Source organism: Vigna umbellata, chromosome 2, assembly GCF_029865625.1.
Source record: "Vigna umbellata cultivar VRB3 chromosome 2, Vumbellata_1.0, whole genome shotgun sequence".
Classification (NCBI taxonomy): Eukaryota; Viridiplantae; Streptophyta; class Magnoliopsida; order Fabales; family Fabaceae; genus Vigna; species Vigna umbellata.
Window position 1 is genome coordinate 46,181,451 of NC_142166.1, and position 23,864 is coordinate 46,205,314.

Consider the following 23,864-nt stretch of genomic DNA (forward strand, 5'->3'; position numbering starts at 1 on the left):
GTTTGTGCGTGACATGGTGACATTACTGATTGAGTATGCGTGGCATGGTGACATTACTGACATGACAGTGTATGATCAGTTAGAAATAAAATGATTCAAAACGCAATGTTTAAGTAAAAAACAGTTAACAAATAAAAACGTTGCCTTTTAGTTGAGTGAAAAACGTTTTAATTATTTGGGGGAATTTGGAAAATTAAAAGGGATTTGAATAAAATCCGAAATTGGAAGACTGAAATCCCAGAAATGAAACGTCTGCCTGAGGAGAGCAAGAACGAAAGAAGCTTTCACATCTCCACCAGCGAGAACCAAAGGAAGTCGCTCCTCCATGGAAGCACCGGAGAAGAAAGAAAACAACCAGAAAAAGGAATTTCATGGAGCATCACTTATGAACGCTGAAGAGCATGACGGTTTGAATTTGACTGACGTGCTTGATTTTGAAGAGATATTAGTCAGAAAAAAAAGGAAACAAAATATTTAATTTGAATTGTTTGATAGAAAATAACAATTTGAATTTGAAATGTATAGTTGAATTTGAATTTGAAACGTATAGTTGTCCACCATAATTAATTTTGCAAGCTGGTGAGGGGACAGACACATGTACAAATGGTTTTTGCAGCGTGAACGCGATACCAGATCTGCGAGTGAAAGGGTTTTGCCATTGCCTGCATCTGCACGAGCTGAACCTAGGAAAAGAAGAAGCTTCTCGATGTGGTTCTCCCACACATTTTACAATACAAGGACCTAATTGAGAAAACTCTACAAAAATAGGAATGTTCTAAATGATTAAACCAAAATTATATAAAGAAAATTATTAACAAATTAAATTATATATTTTTTCTATTAAGAACTTTTATATTTTGTTATATTTTAAATTTATATATATTTTATTTTCAATTATTTTATAAATATTAAGTTATATATATATTTTTTCAATTTGTATTCACATCAGTTCATTAAAAAATGAATTTAATAAACTAATTTATTATAAATGAATATACAAATCTAAACAAAGATAAATTACACTGGTTCTCATACGTATATTTTCATAATTTTATAATTTCAAAATTTTATAGCTTTAATATTTTGCAATTTTATAGTTTTATAATTATTTCATTTTTATAATTTCATAATATTATATTTGTATATTTTGAAATATAATTGAATTTAGTTCATTTATAAATAAAATAAACAAATTACAAAATTTGTTCTGCTATTATAAATATTATTTAATTAATAAAATTGATTTAAGAAGATTAGTTAAATTAAAAGATGTATTAGATATTAATAATTTAGTATAAATTTTATGAAAATTATATTTTTTTAGAAAAATTAAATTTATAAATAAGTTAAAAAAATAAAATACAGTCTTTTAATTATTTCAAATACTAAAATTTAACCATTAACAACTTTGCATTTACATTTTTAACAATTTAAAAAATTATAAACTTAAAATAAATATTATTTAAATTTAAATTAAAAAATATAATTATTTTTAATATTTGGATAAAATAATTTGATGTATAAATTCTAAAATATTATTTTAACTTATATATATATATATATATATATATATATATATATATATATATATATATATATTATAATGAGACGTGATTACTAATTTAATCTCATTTTCTTTTAGGAAATAAACGACATTGTCCAATTAAAAAAAATTAGACTCAATTTATTAAGTTAATAATATACTCCAAACTCAAGCACACTTGCATGTAAAGTTGACACCCAGGAGGGGAATATCACTATCATAATACTATTGAGAGCAATTCTGTCTGCACCTTCGTAGTCTCATTCTCCACCTCAAATTTTTTTCTTGATACGTACCTTTTTTTTTTAATTAGTTACCTTTTTTATTCTTGTGACAGAATAATAACTAACATCTCTCTCTTATTTAAAAAGAGTAAAATCCTACGTCCCTTAGGTATCTCCCCCGATTTCCCTTTCCTTTCCTCTCTCCTTCATTGTTTTAGTCTTTCTTCTATCTCTCTTGTGCCTCTTTCATGGTGTGTGCCTGTGATCATAGTGGCGCTTGTTCTTGTGATCATTTCTCCATTTAGTAAACATTACGAGAGGTTCAGAAGCCTTAACCTTAATCATATTTCGAAAGTCTGGCATAAGCAGGAAAGTGTCATCCACCTTTGTAGAAAGCGATTCTCAAACTTCACAGTTTGTAACTCCAATACAAGGTTAAAGTCTTCTCGAGGAGATGTCATATTTTAATTATCTGACATACGATGCAATCTGGTACCCATATAAGTCACATAGGATTATTCATCTATTCAATGTGATCCTATGTTTTCTGGGTGGATTAGACACAGTGATATGTGTCACTGACATTTGCTTAAGCGCGTGTTAAGCCAATTCAAATATGAGCAGATGATACTATGATATGATTGTCAAGAGTCTTCCACAGACATTCTAATCATTGATCAATGTTAGTTGTGGTATATTAAGCATGCTATAAACCATGTCGTTCAAACTGATTATCTATTTAATCTATTTATAAGACGTATTGTCAAGATCCTACACACCACACCATGATTTTTATCTATTTATTAGACTTATTGTCAAGATCCTACACACCACACCATGATATCATGTCGTGATGTCACAAAGAGCACAATAACATGTATTACCAAAACCCTACAGATAACTCATACGTCAATAAAGGTGGTTACAATATACGTGAAGACAATATCATCATCTGGATAACACTTTATCATTATATATATATTTTGTTTATTAATACTATTTATGTAAGAATTTATTTACTTCGACTATTTATAGGATATTTTGGCGTTCTTGTTTACTCACAACATAGAAAAGCAAAATCACATATTAAAAATTAACTAATAAATTAAAACAACAAAACATATTACGTATTAATTAATAAGTAAATAAAACAAAACATTCAAAATTAAATACAAAATACAAAACATAAACATATTATAAAATAAATAAATTAATTAAATTAACACATTAAAATTAAGTCAAAAAGAAATAAAAACCAAAACATATTCAAAATTAAATAAAAAAAACATAAAAATATTCAAAAATATATATATAGACACATTATAAAAATAACTAATAAATAAAAAACAACAAAATATATTCAAAATTAAATAAAAAAATAAAACATAAACATATTAAAAATAAATTAAATATAAAAAAAACGTATTAAAATTTTACTAAGAAATAAAAACAACAAAATATAACATTTTATAATAATTAAAAAAATTAAATACATTTAATTTTAAAAAAATTTAACCAACTTTCGGAAAAACCTTAATTATATATATTTTGAATTAGGATTAAAACTTTCAAAAGTCAATTAGGGCAAAGCCTTAATTATATTTTGAATTACAGATTAAAACTTTCAAAAGTTGATTAAGACATCACCGTAATTCAATGTAGATAGGAGCGTTAATCGATTTTTGAAAACCGACAAAACCACATAGGAGCGTTAATCGATTTTTGAAAACCAACAAAACTTTAACTGTGTACGGTTAAGACTTCTGAACCTCTCATAAAACTAAGGTTTAGTAAACGGAGAAGAAAATCACAAGAATGAACACCACTACAAGCACAGGCACACTACGGAAAAGGGAAGACAAAAATAATGGAGAAAGGAAGGGAAACCGAGAGGAAGAGTGAAAGAGATATGTGGGAGGTGTAGAGTTTCACTGTTTTTATATAAGAGAGAAAATAATATTAATTATTATTCTGTCAGAAGGACCAAAAGGATATTAAGAAAAAAGTTAGAGGTGCAAGTCTACTACGGAATTGTAGGAAGAACTCCTCCACTATCGATGTGACAATAATACTCCATGAGATATTGATTTAACACAATTTTTTTTATAAAACAATAAAATAAAATAATAAAAAATACTACAAAGTGTGACATGTACAAAGATAACATTAAAGCTATGTATACAAATTCAATGAAAAGGACTAATTTGAATCAATTTAATACAATAGAACTTAAAAAAAACAAAGGAAACAAATTGAATGAAAACAACAAATATGGACCTAAGGATGATTTTTGTTTTTCTAATATTCAAGCTGGATCCTTTTTATAATGTTTAAGACTTTGAGGTATTAAAACCTCTTCCCAATACGTTGTTCCTTCCCTTGTCAAATTCATTCATATTTTCCTAAATACCAAAACTCAAACTCATACCAATGCCCTCTTCTCACATCTACCATTTTAATCTAATCTTTCTTAATTAATAACATCCATACATATCCTTCCAATATATATATATATATATATATATATATATATATATAATACCATTACCTTCTCCTCATCTTTTAAATTTTTGTACACGATGAAACGTAAAAATTCAAACTATTACGAAAGTTCTAACTGTTGAGAAGTCTAAATATTATCTTAGCAATGTAAAAAAACTACTTATGTTTTTTGTTTGAAGTGAATGTCTAAATAGATAATAGATGGAGATAAATTTGAAAAAGAAAGTAAAACACTGTAATTGGTATCTAAGAACAAAGCTTGGAAGTCTTACAATAATTCTAGTTTTGTTATGCTTCCAGAAAGACGTGTATAAAGAACTGAAGAAGAAAAACATTTAGTTATATATATATATATATATATATATATGATGTAATATTACTAGGATCTTCTATAGAGTTACAGAAACCTCGTACAAAAAAATAATTCTAAACATAAGGAGTGGTTTATATTAGTTCAAAATAAAATTGCAAATAAGAATGAATGAATGTGAAACATGATAACTGCAACTCATGTCATACCTCATGGTACAAAAACAAGCATTTTGTTGTGAGCATGAACTGCAACCGTTACTTTGTGCACTTTTCATTTGTCTTGTGGGCAATTTTCACTCTCCTTCTTCGCACATTGGGCCTGGTCATTAAAGAATCCTCTTCAATAAGTCCCCCCGAAACGAAACCCAATTTATTATCATTTTGTGGACAAAAAAGTATTTCAACATAATTGTAGTTTTTCATTTTTTTCTATTTTTTTTAACATCATTTTTTTGCTTAACTGAATATAAAATATTATACTAAAATAAAAAAATGTAAACAGATTTAAGTCAAATAAATAATACAATTTAGTATTAGATGAGACAATAAGAAGAAAGACAGAATTTATAACAAATTTATTAAAATTCTCAGGCAATAACATTAATAATAAGGAGAATGATTGAGGGTAATAATAATCAGATACAAGGAAAAACATACTCAGTTCAGTTCATTAAAAAAAAATTATAAGCTAGTTCATTTAAAATAAACACTTCTAACTACTGTGAATATGATTTCTTACTCACAGTCCACACATGCACTGTCAAGTGCCAATTTATTCTTAAATTAACCGATTCTGTTATGGTATACACACAGCAATCAATTATGGAACGCAACGCAGAATTAGCACACACAAAAATCACCAAAAAGCCGTGCCATCGGATGACCAGAAAAGCTAACCTGAAAAGCTTTCGACAGGTAATAGCAGCGCTTCCTCTCACCGACTGCTGCAGCATACCTTCCCTTCAGATCATTGCGGATTCTTTCTTCTTCTTGAAGTCCTACATGAACCTTTTCTAGCTTCTGCACATAAGTGCAGCAGTTAAAGCTCTTATGAAAAGCACGTTCAGTGGACAAATATAAACAGAGTTAAAGTCTACTAAAATCCTAATGACATGCTAAACAGAAAATATGAAGATTTTTTTAAATAAAAATTATAAGGGTTTATCTCTAAAAATTACCATGAAACTGAACATTGTGCAACAAAAGTATCCTTTAAATTATAACTATATTAATGATATAATAATAAAATCAATTTAATTATGTACTGTAAGAAATTATTAAAATTTTATTTTAAAACTAGTAATTAAAAACATTAAAAAGTCCTGTATTGTGATATCGCTAAAATATTTACATACCTCCCATCCCATGTTAGGGAAATAGAAGCCGAAATTTTTGCTTATAAAAGCTTCTGCTATCTGTGTCTTGCGTTCTTTTTATAATTCGATGACAATTTCTAACGGAAAAAATAATGCGACGGCTCATACAAACAATTTATCCCTAATCATATTGTTCAGTGTTCTTAGAACTATTAAGTTAAAATCAACACTGACACATATTGTTCAATGTTCTTAGAATTATTAAGTTAAAAACAACACGACACCCATTGTTCAATGTTCTTAGAATTATTAAATTAAAATCAACACGACACTTAAAGAGCTGCAGTTAACCCTTCCAAATTTATCACTTGTGAAAGCTAGAAAATAGGATTACCTGTTGACTTCCCTTGACAATTCCTTCCATGGAATGAACTAGCTTTATACGCCCATCGGTGCTACTAAAGGCCTCTTGAAACTGCAACCAAGTGAAAAGAAACCCATTAACAGCTAAAACTGATTATTAGATTAACATAAAAGAAAAAAAAAACACATTTTCCCTTAGGAAAAATGAAACACTGGGCCAAATAGTTTTTATTCTCATTGGATGGCGACAGGGTGTAGTGGCGGCAGGCACCCAGCGGATCAAGAATTGATACCTAAACCTTTTTTAAAGTAATCGCACATTTTTCTTCAAATATATAATCAAATATTAAGGACATTAAAAAACAATAAAATTGTGACCTAAACCATAAAGTTAGACAAAAACACACCCTCAACCCGAGTTCGTGGTGGGTAACTACTTTCCAAAACCCCGCCCCTACCATTTAATGTATTGAGGAAAACCTGGAACCCGTCAAACCCAATTAATTGGGTTTCTTCTCGTCAAAGTCAGAACAGGGAATTGAAGGCACGTATGAGTTCTTTCGCCACTCTAAAAGACTTAGAGGTCAAGAAAAGCCTCAGACCAGAATATTCTGCAGAATCCCATTGACATAGGAAAGTGGTGATTAAATCATCTGTGTCTTTCCAATAGCTTAAACTATTAGTCATTCAGGACAGTTGGTTATAATATCAGAAAGCAGTAAGGAGTAACGATCCATAAACTGATATATATAACATGCCCAAAATATAAGATGAAAAATAACCCAAAATTAAATACATTCACATGCTAGTAATGGAGAACAGAAATGAAATCGTGAAAGACCTGAGAGAGCATTTCATGGAACGAATGGAAGTGTAGAACAAGGTGCAAGAGAGAACACGGAACGGTAAGAGAGTTAACTGAATGACAACAGAATATAATGTTGGAGATGGTACCACAGAAAAGAGGAACGCCGACAACACCAGGAAGGTGCTAGCAAACATCAGAAATGACCAGGGACAGCAACAGAGAACAGCAGGCAACGAATTTCAAAAACAAAAGTGAAAATTTGTAACTTCCACATGAATCTTCATCCAATAAATTAACTTTTCATATAGTTGATTCATGATAGACAATAATATTAATTTTTAGTACTTCCACATCCAAAATATTCTAAACACATGCAACATCAGAATTTATAATTTGCCACTAACACATTCTTCACTCAGAGGCACTCCCAGTACTTTTTGTTAGTGCCATGTTCTATGAACTCCCTCTGATCTGGTCCTCTTTTTTTTAGTTATATAATCTTGTTATGGTGGTTGTATGTTTAAACAATGAGTTTTGGTTAGTAATTATGAAGTCTACTATATTTTTGAATAACCTTTTTTTTTTCTGAGCAATTGCATGTGTATGGTGTTAGAAAGCTGCCTTGGTCGTGGATACCCTTAATTGGTCTAAATTGAGGTCCCCTTCAACACTACCAAACCAAATGCAAGGAAAATTTCAGAGCATGTTTCCACTTCTCCAATGAATACCTGAGAAATGATCGAATTCAACAAAGATGCTTCCTTTAACATCAGTTCTTTTATTTCCAAGAGTGCATTGTAGGTAGCATAGTACTTATGAGTTTGTCGATGTTTTCCCTGTATAGGAAAAACCACGGACATGATCAGATGAGCAATTAAACTAGTACACTCCTGCTAACTTAACTTTTATCTTTTTTTTAATAATAAACGTTTTTTCATTAAAACAATGCATCAACCTGGATTTGCATATACAGTTCGGAGAGCCGACACTCATACCTGCAGACACAAATGAAGAAATATCCTGTAAATAATATATTTAAGCTACAAGTCCGTTGCACATGTTATTGAACCTGTCATACATGCATGGGATTGTTTTCCTATCTTCAATGCACGAGGGTCCAAATATACTGTTTTTTAATAGATAATTTTCATAATTCAACTTTCTACTTTATCTATTAAAATGATGCCTTAGTAGCAGGGACATAACTTCCACATGAATTAGTGTATCTTAGAGACGAGCAGGCTTATGTAAATTAATTGATTAAACTTCCCACCCAATAGGAACGTATTAGAAGGTTAAGGAGGGATGTGGTATCTTTCTACGAACCTATCCAATTTCAACCTTCTCAGTCTCTCCCCATCTAGTCATCAAACTCTCTCAAAATGTTTAGGAAACAAAACTTGTAGAAATTAAGAAATTTAAATCTAAAAAATTATCATGTTGAGTTCGTATTTTTTCCTACATTGAGTTGAAGATGAGCTCAAATTGCAAAAAATTTAAATTATTGTACGTTGTTAAATAGTTTCAAAGAGTAGAAGAGCGTTGAAAGAAAATATCCTGGGTTAGTTAAATTGTAAATAAATTACAAGTAGGTAAGAACATATCAAAATTCATTGGCAAAGAGCTCCGAAAAGTATGATGGAAATTATATACAAATGAAAGGTGAAAGAAACAAACGTACTGGATGACTTCTGATTGGCATGGTAGGTCATCAATCTGACGTCTTAGTGCTACAATATTCCTCAATCTAGCAGCTAGTTGCTAACAAAAAGGGAAAGGTATGGGGTTTGTAGTAATTGAAACAATGAAATATGCAATGGTCAAGAACTAGTAAAGGAAAGCTTAAGGTTTTAAATAGCAGTTTCCAGATGCAACTGCAGCTGCATTATTGCATTTTGGGAATATTTTGCAACCATGTGATGACCGCAATTTCATTAAACCACATGTTCCATAATTTTAGTAATTGCAGGGAAAAAACAACAATTCAAAATCATCAAGTGCCACAAGATGAGAACAAAAGAGTGGGAAACAAATCCACTTGTTAAAACTGGTTTACCTTTTTCATCAAATCGACTTTTTCAACTAATTCACTAAAAGAATTAGGTAGTCCATCAGATAGATTCCTGTTATTACTGTAATTTGTAATTTGCCTCTCTAATTCACTAATATCAGCTTGAAGTTCTGAGTGTTTAGAATCGCGATTGGACTGAAAGTAATTTTCCTGCTTTTCATGATCCTGAACCAACAGTGAATGAATGACATTAGCAACACATGACATAATATTATATTTTAGAGCAACTGCTAATTAAAACTTAGTTAAATCTCCTGCACCAACTGGACAGTTTGAGAATTTTGAATATCACATAAATTTAAAGAAACAATTCACCTTCAAAGACGTCATTAAAGATATTAACTTCTGTGCCGAAGAATCAGCACCCTCATTATTGATTCTCTCTTGTAGAGTAGTTAATTGCTTCATAACGTTCATCTTCTGCTGATTCTTTAAGCCAAAATAACATGCCCATTCAATAGCAAAACCAAATAAATTTATACAGGGCATAGATGCAAATGCTGCTAAGGATAGCAAAATTAGAAATACAAAAGAACGGTTGTCCATTTTCTGTTAACAATTAACAGATTCGGCAGGAGAAGCATTAAACTAACAATCAAAGAAGATTAAAATGGGGGAGGATGGGGCATTTTGTAAAAAAAAAGAGCCAGTTTCATATCTAACATCTTATCGATCTCACCAACCAGTTCATCCAAGTTGCCACTCAATGCCTCAATCGAAGTCCTGCACTCATCCACTGCAACGGTATTTTCAGCATGAGAAACCTATACGAAAAATCAGCACTGTATTAAACAAGTTATAAACACAAAGCATATTTGGATAAAGGTTGAAAAAGCTATTTCTATAATTAAGTTTTTAAAAACTACTTACAACATTTCAAAAACCGATTATTAGAAAATACAGGTGAAGAAAATACCGAGTTCAATTCTATACACGGATAATCAATGAGAAATCATAGTTAAATATCTGTTAATTGACTCATTAGAAAAACCAATCAACTTAGTATAGTCTGTTCGGATACATGCTATAAATGGTTTCGAGAGCTTTTCCATTAAAAGTATGGAATTTTGAAAATCCCTCTGGCATCCAAGCACACTATAGATGACATTATAAGTTTTGTCACCTCATATACAATTTAGTAAACAATATATTACTTTTTAAAAACAGTTTCGAAAAACAGAAACAAGCATGACCTAAATAATAAAAAATAGTTCAAAACCCACTTCAAGCTTCCCTTTCATTATTTCAACAATTAGGCGCATCATCAATCCTTTTTCACATTATCAGAACCAAAACTTTGATCACTGTAAGCAATAGTCCTATACCTCACTGGCACAATGTTCTTGATTTTGTGGAAGGTGTGACGTAAGCCACTGAATTACAGGAAAAAGAGCGTCGGCTTCGAGATCTTGGACATGAGAGAGTCGAAGACGGTGAGGGCATCCAACTAATTCTAAAGATTCCTCAATGCCTAGTGTTTTGTCCTGGTCTCTGCAAGGCGAGTTAGGGGAATTCAATGCAGAGAAAACCTCAAACGAATTGATTGAAAGAAGGGAGAAAGAGAAACTTGCGTTATGGCGGCGATGCACCAAGAGAGACCGGATGCCACTTTTTCAGACGGTGGCGCATCGGAGTCTGTCGCGTGGACGAAGCCCGCGGCGTAGAGAAGATCTAGAATCTTCTGGATGGTGCTTGCGTTTGAGCCTTCGTCGTCCATGCTCTGCTCTACCCTTTCTTTCGTTCTTTCTTTCTCGCAACACCGAGTATTACTCCAATCTTTCAAATACATTATTCTTTCTTTTTATGCTTGAAAAATATATTATTCAAATAATTTCAACTTAAAACCTATAATATGAAGTAAATTGATGCATTCATTGTTAGATTATTACTAATTATAGGGTCAGTGTTATGCACGACAAAAAGGTTCAAATGTTTGTTTACAAAGGTATATATAGTTGTATAATGATTTTGTATTAATGTTACTTTTATAAATAAATTGAAATTATTATTTTATTTTATATTTTTTTATTAAATTAAAATGTCATAGGTATTAAAAAATATTATTGTGTTAGTGGTTAACCTTTTACTAATATGTTTAATAGATTTATATACAATAAAATATGCGTTTATTATTTATGATAATATATTGGAAATCATTTTTAACAAGATAAAATGTATAAATACAAACTTATATAAAGAATTATATTCTAAGTTAGTAACCAATAAAGAACAAGAATGCTTGAAACTTTGATATGAAATGATATTTTTGTAAATGATAGATAATAAGAAGATTTTGGAACATTTGGGTGAGGAGGTGAATATTCTTACGTCATTCTATTCAAAAAAGCTTTTTTTAAAATGAATAATATATTACAAAAGCTAAAAGCTAAAAGCTAAAAACACACGAACTAATCATGTGTGTTTTTCTTAAGATTTCTTTTATGAACAATGAGAAGAAATAAGAACTGTTTTTTATATAATAAGTAATCTAGGTATTTTGAAGTTCATTCTAAATTCACAAATAACTTTTTTATCTCTAACAATTTAACATTTTTTTTTTGTAAAACACTTTTATTTTATTTTCTTAACTCTAATTAAACATTATAATTTAGTCAAATAAACAACTATATCGTATATTAATTTATTTCATACAAATCATTACAAGAAAAAGATAAATTTTATTCAACTTTAACCAACAAACGAATGCTAAGACAAAAAAACCCAGTTATCACTAACAAAAATTAAATTGTGTTCAAACTTATTAATACCATATTTTGAAACGACATTGTTAAATTTTTTAACTCCACCAAAGTGATTATACGCCCTACATTTAATAATTAGCTTCAACCAACAAATATTTTTAGTATATTTTCTTACAGTGGAGAAGGGTGGCAACTTATTTTTCCATCTTCCTCTTCCTTTCACTTCCTTACTTTCCATAGTAGTTGACCTTTTCTAGACTACTGTATTACCTTGAGCCTTTCCTTTGTTTTGGGGGCATAAGAGCACTTTTAATATTTTCTTCCATTCCTAGATATATTAGTAGCTCAGAGGAATTAACCACCTATATGAAATTGATATATAAGTTAGAAAAAACAAATTAGTTTCTTCTATAATTGAGATTTTTATTTTTACTCAAATCTCTAAATATTTTTGTATAACTCATTGGGCATAAAGCTATTCACACACACAAACAAACAAAAATCTTATTTGTGCAACTATCTTAAAAAGTTTGTTTAAAAAATCTTTAACAAAATCAATTTCTTTCATTTTTATGGCTTCAAGCTTTGTTCTTAAATTCAATATTTTTTTTTCAAAATCTTGATAAACAGTAATTGAAAGATTTGAAGACTTCACAAACACAATCAATAACATTGTTTTGTGAAAGTCATGTTGCCATACATAAGTGTTACACAACCACTAGTGCAAAACAAGCTTTTTAAGTATGTTATTTCGAACTTTTTAAGTCTGTTTTACAACAGACTTAGATTCGACAGACGTAAATTTTAAGTTTGTTGTTGACCAACAGACTTAGATCTTCGTATAATTATAAAAAAAACAATAAATTTAATTCTTTTGTGACCATAAGAGACTTAATTTACTATATATATTTTGTATTTTATTGGTTTAATCATTAAACCAAAACATACAACAAATTTTTCATATCATAATATATATTTTCAATTGTTCATGTCTAATACATAATAAAGAGTTCTAAAATCAAAATAAATAATAAGATGTCTATCTTAAAATTTGTAGTTTAGAGAAAGTCTAACTTAAACACATTCCTCCACCACTACTTTTTAAAATTCAACAATATGTATATGCCCAACAAGTCATTGCACGTAGACTCCCCTGCTTCCAATGCTTCGAATCTTTGGTTGATGATATACATATGAAGTTTTGTGAAATTGTAGGCATGATAAACAAGATGAACAGTGGATTCATCATCCATTTGCGAACCTGTAAAGCTGAGATTCTCCATACAAAAATTTATGACAATATGCAAACTGGAAAAAAGAATTTACAAGCATATAGGGTCATTTAGAATGAGATCACTCATAGCCTACCAATTTAGTATATAATAGCTATAATAGTCTTTGAGGGAAATGAAGGAACTTGGTCCTGAACCCAAGAAATCAGGTAACTTAGGCTTTGAGTAAATGCAAAAGTTAATATATTTCATACTTCTCAATTTAACGTCAAACAACATCAATTGTTGTCAAACTAAATAGATAAGATTTACACCTACATTTAAAGAATACAAGAATAACAACACATGATTGCTTATAAAATATAGGCAAACAAATAAAATAAATAAATAAATTTTAGATTAATGCACGTAAGATGGTTTATCAAAAGCAATGAGTGAAACTAAGTGGTATGACCCATCTGATGCAAGAAAATATGACCTTATGGAGAAAATTGATACGTAAGGAATTGCAACGGTTATTTCACCATCACTTAATGAATACCGTGAGAAAAGAACCCCTTATAACATCATAATAGCTTAGAGAACGTGTATCACATCTTATATTTGACAAAGAAGCTTTTCCATTCATTCTCAACACTGATTAACAATATATATCTAGTTATATTGCTCGGCCAACCCCTAGCTACCCTTTTTCATTCAAACAGAGTCCAAATCCCCCTTAAACATATATCCCCATAAGCCAATTCATTACAGACTCAAGGTTTAACTCTTTATATCATATTATAGCACACACAACATTCATGACCAGACAACCCACACATAACAAGAGCATTTATAATCAGCTTATATTAACTACACATATAGAGGAACATATTAAATCATTGATCACATTACAAAGCCCACATTTACATGCTCGAAAGATATTAGCAGCGTTAGTAAGCTACACTAGTCAAGTTAAGCTAGATGAATTAAGTTAAGTGAGTTAAACTCTATTCACACAACCAGCAGCCACCATTCCTAACTGATATAGCCATATAGATTTCTATGCTTATGAACAACCAGTTAAGTTATTTCACAGTAAATTATATCTTACAAATTATCATTCATCCAAAATTCATGTTGCAGCACATAACACTCAATAGATCTAATCTCTGTTTATATCGCAAATTCCTAATTCGTGCAAGCAAAATGTTTTGTCAGACATATATTTCGCACTGAACTAGTCTGCAAACAATCTCAGTAACTTCATTCAACACAAACATTCTTTTTAGCCCACATAGATGCATTTAAACCTCATCACAGTAAAGCAAAATTCTCTGAACATAATAGTTCCTTCATTTTCTAGAAGTAAATTACCAATCTCATTAAACAACAAGCTCACACCATTCGGACACTCTAGCTTACCTCTATCTTAGCTTGACTTCTGCGCAAGTATAAAATGCGATTTATGATACCATTTTCGGTCCAACTACGAATACGCCAATGACCAAACATAATAATGAGCAAGACAATAAACACAATTCTATGTCACTGAGAAAAGGCATGCTTCGAATTCATAATAGAAACAACATAAGAAGTTTTTTCCTCAGAAACACAACCTACTACAGAAACACAACCCTACCACGTTCAGACGTTTAAACCCATTTCTCCTTATCACCTTTCTCTTTTATTTGAACTCAAACAGAGCATAGTTCTAGAACAACCTAAGAAAATGAAACAAGAACCAAACAACAAACACCATACCTGGAGCTTAGTTTGTCTTCTCCAGAAACACCCCTCCACCAAACCCCGTAACTTCACATGTTCCGTACTCCAGAAACACACCTCCACCAAGATCCTTGCTTTTTGTGCCTCCACCATTCTCCCACGGAAGCGAACACATTATATTGGAACTTGAAGTGGTCGCCAGCTCGAACGGCGGCGGAGTCGAGAGCCTGAAGCGTGCCTTGCGAGACCTTGAAGCTGCTATCCTTCAAGAGATTCAGGCATCATTTGACGAGCAAAGTGACTTTGACCCTCTTAGAAGCTTCAAGAACATTGGGGAGGCGCTCCACGCCAACCATCCTCTCTTCTTCGCGTCCTTGGCGCGTGGGATTTCAAGGGCTTACTCCATCGCGGAGCATTCGAATCTAGCGCGAGAGGGAGGCAAAGGAGGTTATGGTTGCGAAAACTTTGTAACATGAACCGGTGTTTACGTTTTTTATTTGGGATGAAGTATTAGGTTTTTTTCAGTGAGTGAGTGTAAAATATTTGAGGAAACTGAAAAATATTGAGGGAAAGAAAATAAGTTAGAAAGAAAAATATATTATAATTTAGAAAATAATATTAAATTAAGTCTATTAACTAAAGTAAGACATGTAAAATAACACATTTTTAAGTCTTATAGAAAAGTAGTAGATATGTAAAAATATTAATTTAAGTATTAGAAAAGTATCAGACGTAAAAATACTAAGTCTGGTAACAGATGTAAAAATTTCATTTTTATTTACAAAACTGTCAGCGCATATTTTTTAAGTCTGTTTTTTTTGAAAAAGACTTAAATTCACAGACTTTTTTGCACCAGTGAACACAACTATTGATTCTCATTTGGTGCATGGAAAAGATTCAAAGAATAGGTGTACAATTCAAAACACCCCCACACTAAAACAAAATTGTGCCTATATAATAGAAGTGAAAAGTTTTATTAATGTAAAGGTCCCTCTAATTATTTTGCATTACATATATAATGAGATATATGTAGAAATCTCTTGCTCCTATTCATAAATATCGCTTTCAAATGCATGCGAACACTTCAAGAGCTTCTATGGGATTTGAAACAAAGTAGTTAAAATACTCTCCATAATTGAATGGACGATAACGTAAAGGATGAATCTCATTATCCACCAACTCATCGGGAACCTCAATTTTCATCTCTTCCTTTGGGTTTGCAAAAAGTCCAAATGAGTATCTCTCTTTCACTCCTCTCAACGCCACTCTGTGTGTGACTGCATGAAGTCTTCCATTGCTCCATGCCTGTTCATTCATGCAACTTCATTACAATCATTTAATGAATGCATGGTCAAAGAATTTCAATTCTTATGTACTTATATGTACATACCTTTAGTATATCACCAACAAGGACTACAAATCCATCATGGGGTATCTCTAATTCAATCCATTTGTCTGTCTTGGATAATACATGAAGTCCTTGAACATCTTTTTGGCATAAAACGGTTAAAGAACTGCTGTCTGTGTGAGGTGGAAGACAAATTTCACATTCATTATTGCTTTCAGAAACTTTGTACTTGATCAATCGTGAATAGCTAGAGTTTTTCATGTTTTCAGCATCTGAAATGTAATGTTGGGGAAGACCATAACCTTCCACTACCATTTTCAAGACAAGGAAACTTAGCTCTACCATCTTCAAGCCCATGGTCTTTAGTGTCTCACTGCAAGTCCAAAAGGAAAATATACACAAGGGATTCAATATAAGTCATTATTATGAACATTTTCATCATTCAATTCAATTAACAGAAGTACTAAAATCCAGTCTTTCATCTGAATTCAGAATATTGATACTTTAAGAAAATAAAAGAAAATCAGTGAGTGGGAGAAAGAAGAAAGTAGAAGAGAAGAAATTGTAAGTACCAGAAAGGTGGATTTCCTTGTGGCCACATGAGGTTAGTGAAGGCTTCAGCCTTATCTGAGAAAGGAATATCATCAATGCCAAAGCTTTCACAAAGGGGGATGACAGAGTTCTTGCCCTTGTACTTCCTATAAGGCTTTGGAGTTACGTATTGTTGTTTCGTTTCTTCAGGCAAATCAAACAAAGCTTTCATGTGATGAAACATTTCTTCACAAACACTCTTGGGGAGGATCTCATCACACTTCAAGATGAAGCAACCGTGATTCTCACACGCTTCTCTCACCTTCTTGCTCATTTCTTTCCATTCCTCACTCCCTTCTTCCAATCTCATCCCACTCTTGCAAAAATCAAAGCATGGAATTGTCATATTCTCACTTTCCATTTTGCTCTACCTGTGGCTTCTCTTCTTACACCCAGTTTTGTCTCCATATATATAGAGTTTGTCATACAAGGATATCAACAAGTCAAAGTACGAGCTAGTTTAAATACTATTATACATATGTATTTTCTCTTTATTAATGTCAATTTCAAGTGAAATTAACTTTAAAGAAACACGATATTCATATTTAATATATTAATATTATATATAATTAGTTCTAAAATACATTTATTTTTGCATAATATCAATAAAAAAGAAAGATCAAACCAACGTTCAGGTGTCGAATGCCATCTATAAAGCAGATAAAAAGCTTATATAAAATAATGAAATGGATGTTTAACTGGTTGAATGTGTATTCAAGTGATGAACCAAAAACTACATCCAAAATGTGGTGGCAAAATTTGTTGACTAAGCGAATGTGCCATGAAACAACTTTAAAGTCAAAAAATAAAGAAATAGATTTCGTATAATAATTTATCATAGCGTGAGGCTTAATTAATGCATAATATTAATTTTATATGAAGAATTAATACTTAATATTTTTTTTAAATCTTCATTTAAAGGAGTTGCTATAAAATAATAATAATAATAGAATCTTGTAGAATTATAAGGAAGATGGATTAAATGAACTTAACGAATAATTAAGATTCCCTGTTATTATTTAATTAAGCCCGTTTATTTTATTCTTTTTTTTTTCAGACACATAACGCTTAGAAAACATTTAATTAGAAACTTTCATTTGATAAAGATTCTTAGTAATTTTATATCAAATGATACTCTTACCTTTATTTAAAAGTTCAACGAGAGACTTTGGTAAAAAAAACTAGATCTTGTTTTTAAGAAATTTTATTTTATGTTAAGTCCTTTTGTTAAGAAAAATATTTTTTTAACACCTAATTTATTTTCTTAAACAACTATTTTGACAATTTTTTTAATAATAAAAAGTATTAAAATTTTAAAATAAAGTAATAATATGCGTACAATGGTTTGTATAAAGTAATAAAAATGTATATATATTATGAACTTTTCAAAAGTGATATTTTAACATTCACAAGAAATAAACCCACTTACCAGCTAATGTATTAATACATTAATTAGTTATATATATTTAATTGAAAATACTAATATATGTTATTATATGATTAGAAAATGAATTATAAAGTTGATTTTTTTTCTTATATATATATATATGTGTGTCAAAGAGTATATTTTTGAAACTTGGTTAACTTTTTCCTTTTGTCTTTTATTTTTGAAAGTGATGAAAATGATGGTGCTTGCTTGGGAAGGTTGCATTAAATAAGATAGAGAAGTTGGACATATCTGTAGTTATGTGTATATTATCAATGAACAGCTCATGCCAGATATGAGGAAGCTGAAGTCAAAAGTAGTTGCATTGTTTATCTTCAGATGTTTCTTACTCAGTTGAAGCAAGACATTTTTTTGTCCTTATTTAGTTGTCAAAAGGTAAAACTTCAACATTAAGAGTCTAATCTAAACGATGGATATCAAGTCCCGTGTTGATCATGGAACAGTGTAATTCTACACAACTGTTAATTTGTGTCACATATAGAAATGTGTAGAATCGTTTAACTGATATCTGTTTTTGTCTTCTTTTCTCTGTCTGTTTTTCTTCCAAGACAGTTAGAAGAGATAGATATTGAGATGGAGAACACAGACATTGATGCAATGGTTGTCTGCGGCAAAAAGGACAATAGGTGGAACAGGGGTCACGTAATTTAAGTATATTTGTTTGTGATATTAATATCTGCCTTGTCATCCAACAGGTCACAACAAGGACATGGTTCTACAGTGTTCCAAAATAACACAACCATATGCTCCTTGTTGTGAGAATGTGTCAGTTTCTCTTTGCTGGTGGTTTTTTCCTGATGGGAGAGATTGTACCAAAGATGAAGAGTTCTGAAATGGGGACCAGGTGTTTATACATTATCATACCTTACCTGTTGTCACTACCTGTTTCCACTTTAAAAGTTTGATCTTTACAAATGTTACGTTGTAGTATCTCTAGGGCTAGGTTGATCAAACTCTCTTACTTTATAGGGTAGCAGGAAGAAAATAAGTAAAAGACAAGACTCAGATACATATATTTCAAAATTCCATGTTACTGATTTGGGGAGGAGAGAGAATAACTTTGATGGTTCTGCATAATAAGGGATGCAAAATAGTTGTGTGTAGCAGTCTTACAAAGAAACAAGAGCATGTTTATTATGAAATTAATGATGAAATTTGGGTATGGTGGGTTGAAAATGTTGGCTTGCAAGTTGGTGATGACTTGGAATTGAAACTGACAGCCCCTTATATATATATATATAGGAGTTTAAGTTTTGCAGGACATATTCTGAATATTCCATTATTAGCCACAAAGATGTCAAATTTAGGTGTCTGAATTATGGTAAAATTTCTTGCAATGAATGGAAACTGCAAAATCCTTGCATTAATAGCACGTTTGGTAATAAAAACCATCTGTCAGAAACGTGTGAAGACATGGATCGATCAAGATAAGATTAAAATGAATAAGCGCGTAAAATGGTATACATATATATAATCAAATTACATAAGTGCAAGTTATGAAATATTAAAAAGGAAATTATACAAAACATAAATTTTATTGTTATAAATTTGTTAAATAATAATATCATATCATTATTGAATATTTATATTTAAATGATATCCAACTTTAATATATTTTAAGAATAGGTTATATATTTATGATTTTGATCAAGTATTATGATTTTGCTAGGATTAATTTTCCTATTTAAGGTATTGTCTAATTTAAAGTTTGATAAATTTTTCATGATTTTATTTTTAAAATGGACGAGGAAGGTTAAGGAATTTATATAAATATATATAAATTGATCGTAACTTTAATTTTTAAGTAATGTAGAACAATTAGATATATAAGATTAAGACAATGTAAAAAGGTTTATTTAGGGTCGATCACTTTTGAAATATTATTTATTTTATAATTCAATGACACTATTATTTTAAGATAATCTCACAACAAAAATTTCGTATATATGATTCATGTAATATGAACTTTCAATGTAAATGGGAGTTTTAAAAAATAAATTAGTCGAGGGATATTAAATTATGTAATATTGTGTAAGTTATATGATGTAATTTTATTGATCTTATATTCAACACTTTTATTAGATTCTTAATTTATGTATCTCTTGAATGTTAATCTTCATCTTAGCAAGTTTTCCTTAACAAATTGAATTTTCTATATTCGTTGGGAAAATCGTGGATGAAATCAATATCTTAGTACAACTTTAACTAACATAAATACCCCGACTTTACTTATCTTTTAGATGTGTAAGCAATGCCGGTGGGTGTTGATTCTTACAAATTGGATTTAGTTATATATTTAAACCTTTTCCTTGATAAAATCAATTTTCATTTGTTTAAATACTTCCTTTCATGTATATGCATGCGTCAATATTTTGTTTACAAGACAAATTGGGATTTCAAACGCGTATAATAACGTGTTCATCAATCCTGATTTAAAGGAATATATTCGATGTAAATAAAAGTAAATGCCTTAACGTATATTGTTATAGATAATTAATATTACTATTAAGAGTAATATTTTTTTTATCATTTTAAGTTGATTGTGTCTTTATTAATATTTAAAACTTCCAAACATTTGTCTTTCTATTTTTTTTATAGTAAGTCATAATTTTATAGTTAACATATCTAAACTAGTAATTAGTAAAAGGAAAATGTTGTTTTAACAATTTTTTTTATAACTTTTTTATAATATATTGGTTTGTGATTGATCTGTTTCAAATATTTTTCTAAAAATAAATTTAAACAGACTAATAAAATAGTGACATGTAATCTATTGTCAAAAAATTCTTAAAAAAATTGTTAACATATCAGGATCTTAACAGAAAGAATAAGAAGCGATAAATCATAGCTGTAAACAACATTTTTTCACAAATGAATGCAAATGTAAAATTAATTTTTGAAACATTTGTTTTACTCCAAAGAATATTTTTTGTTAATCAACAATTTATGTTAGTGAAAAAGTTAAACTTATAATTCCTCTCATTCTCATTTTCTATCTTGTCATCAAGTAAATTTTATAACTCTTTCAATATTAGTGGGAAAAATTAAACCTATTACGTCTCTCAACCACTTGGGAGACTCTGACATGCATGGAGGCAATTCCTATTTGTCCTTGTCAAAATAGGAAGAATGTATTTTTCATAACTGCAAATGTCTTACATAAAGGTGTGTAGAATGGTTTTAACTGATTTGTTTTTGCTACCTTCGTTTATTTTCTATTTGAATGAATGCTTAGTTAATTTCTTCACCTTCAGTGTCTTACCATGTTGGAAGATAGGGACTGAGAAGGAAAAGAAAAGACATATAGACACTGACGATCACTTGGTGTCCGTTTTCAAAAAGCATTATAGGTTGTAATATTTCTGCCTTGTCCTTCAAGTGGTCACAACAAAGGCTTGCATTTTGAGTAATGTTCAAAAATAACACAACCATATGGTCTTTTGTAGTGAGAATCTGTCTCTGTCTATGTCTCTTTCCCTGGTCCCTTTTGTTGTTGGTATTGATAAATATGATAAATGCACAAGAGTTTCTACCAAGTTGAAGACTTCGATATCGGGAACACAGGTTTGTACATCACATTCTCTATAGCTGTCATCTCATCTTGTTCATTTTCTCAGAAAGGTTGGTTGGTTTTGAAATTACTTTATGTGTTGTTTAAAGAAACATGCATTTTGATCATGTTTACTATAATGAGTTAAAAGAAAACCATCAAATCCCCAAGTGTAAACAAGCAATAGGTCATAAAATGTTTGCATTGGCAAAGTTCTTATATATAGCAGTTTATGTTTTTTGGAAGACAATATCTTGTATTTGAACCTTATGTATATGTCTGTAACGTTAATTTTTGTCTTACCCAAGTTTTCGTTTACAAATTGAATTATCTATGTACTCACTGGGAAATTTATGGAAGAAATCAATAGCTTAGTACAACCTTAACCAACATAAACACTCCAATTTTACTTATCTTGTAGATACGTATATGCAATGAAGCTGCGTGTTGATTCTTACTAATATTTCAAGCTTTGCCTTTATAAAATCAATTTTTCATCTGTTTAGATACTTCCCTTTATGTATATAGTACTTCAGTGTGTTTTGTTCTACGAGACAAATTGGGATTTCAAACGCATAGATGTATTTATCAATCTACACTTTATTCACTTGAATATAGATTTGGAAGAGACTAATTGAATGAATTTGAAAGGATTTGAAGGTAAATTTTGTTGTTGTTTATTTGAGTGAATTTGGAGGTAGATGAGAGAAGATTTGGAAGTAAATTTTTTTAATATGTCACATCAATCAAATCGTACACTAATTCTCAGAAGCTTTACTTCTAAATTCACTCCACTTATTTCTAAATCCACTCAAATAAACAACAAAAAGTTTACCTTCAAATCCTCTCAATTTCATTCAATCACACTCTTCCAAAAATTTATTTAATATTAATAGTAAGAGTAATATTTCTTTAATCATTTTAAGTTGATTTAATCTTGAAAACTTCCAAATATTTATCTTTCTCTTTTTCTAATAAGTCATAATTTTTTATCTTACAAATTAATCAGTCATATGTGAATAAAGATATTTTCATTTCTGATTATTTACTCCAATAACACTTAAAATATAAAACCTGGTTATGAAAAAAGAAGTTAAATAATTTATTCTGAAGTAGAAAATGTATTTGATGTTAAATAGATTTTCTATTCAAAGTGGATCAAGGAAGTACATGTTTTGTGTGACTGAAAAACGATTTAGAAATTTCCTATTATGATTTGTATAATTTGAATTTTCATATAGTTTCAGAAATTTAGTTCTTTTTTGTTTATTATGTTTATATGCGCTGAACTTATACATTAGTTTATTAATGACTAATATAATTATGAGACTGATAACATTAATATTAATGTATTCATTCATTTAATACATTGTCGGACGTCCAAGAAACAAGTAAATTTGACACACGTTGTTTAAATATAATTATTTATCATGAAACTAAGTTAATTTTGCTTTTAAAAATAATTATAATGAAAGATATGTTTATCCAACTTACCTAATGTTAGCATCTATATTCTTTTTTATAATATATATATATATATATAACATAAAAGAAACACTATGAAAAAAACATTTTATGACTATTAAAATTCTATTCAGAAAGAAACATATTTTATAATGGTTATAATTTTAGCCGTCATAAAGAAAACATGAATATGACAAATTTTAATATTTTTTCTATGATGCGTCTTTTAAAACTGTATTTATGATGATTACACAACTGTTATAGAAAGTTTAGATTTTCTATGTTGTATATATTTATATTATTTGTAAAATCATAATAAAAAATTATTTTAACGGTCAATTTTTTTATTACATTAATGATTCATGAGATTGATTTATTCGTAATTATTCATATTCTTTTGAAATACATTTTATGTCAAGTAATATTACAACAATATATTATGTATATTTGCACATTATATTATCCAAACTGTTATAATTAACTCATATCGTGATTTAAAATAAATTATTTAAATATTAACTTAGCATATACAAGAGTTTTTTTCTAAAATATAGTTCTATAACATATTTTAGTTATGTTAACAAAATTATAAATAAATTAAAAATATGTTAGAATTTAAATAATAAGAATAAGAATGGTTTATCCTAGAATATTTGGGAGAGAGAGCAGAAAAAGCCTATGGAA

At 29.6% G+C, this 23,864-nt stretch overlaps 2 protein-coding genes across 3 annotated transcripts; both read right to left on the bottom strand.

The window, feature by feature from the left end:
* Nucleotides 1-4,656: 4,656 nt before the first annotated feature.
* On the bottom strand, nucleotides 4,657-10,919 carry LOC124838631 (paramyosin-like protein). The gene is made up of 11 exons (XM_047314281.2): nucleotides 10,711-10,919; nucleotides 10,465-10,630; nucleotides 9,823-9,903; nucleotides 9,455-9,568; nucleotides 9,125-9,304; nucleotides 8,750-8,829; nucleotides 8,024-8,063; nucleotides 7,797-7,904; nucleotides 6,292-6,372; nucleotides 5,479-5,601; nucleotides 4,657-4,900 (listed from the first exon to the last, which is right to left on the bottom strand). The coding sequence occupies exons 1-11, from the start codon at nucleotides 10,854-10,856 to the stop codon at nucleotides 4,853-4,855; spliced, it is 1,167 nt and encodes a 388-aa protein (XP_047170237.1). The 5' UTR covers nucleotides 10,857-10,919; the 3' UTR covers nucleotides 4,657-4,852.
* Nucleotides 10,920-12,786: 1,867 nt separating this feature from the next.
* Nucleotides 12,787-17,121, bottom strand: LOC124838630 (putative 2-oxoglutarate-dependent dioxygenase AOP1). Of its 2 annotated transcripts, XR_015784400.1 has the most exons (4): nucleotides 16,701-17,121; nucleotides 16,171-16,501; nucleotides 14,817-16,085; nucleotides 12,787-13,110 (listed from the first exon to the last, which is right to left on the bottom strand). XR_015784400.1 is itself a non-coding variant. In XM_047314280.2 (3 exons), the coding sequence occupies exons 1-3, from the start codon at nucleotides 17,078-17,080 to the stop codon at nucleotides 15,846-15,848; spliced, it is 951 nt and encodes a 316-aa protein (XP_047170236.1). In that variant the 5' UTR covers nucleotides 17,081-17,121; the 3' UTR covers nucleotides 12,787-15,845. The 2 variants fall into 2 exon arrangements, 1 of the variants encoding a protein (XP_047170236.1); XM_047314280.2 differs by having other exon boundaries at nucleotides 12,787-16,085.
* Nucleotides 17,122-23,864: the final 6,743 nt, after the last annotated feature.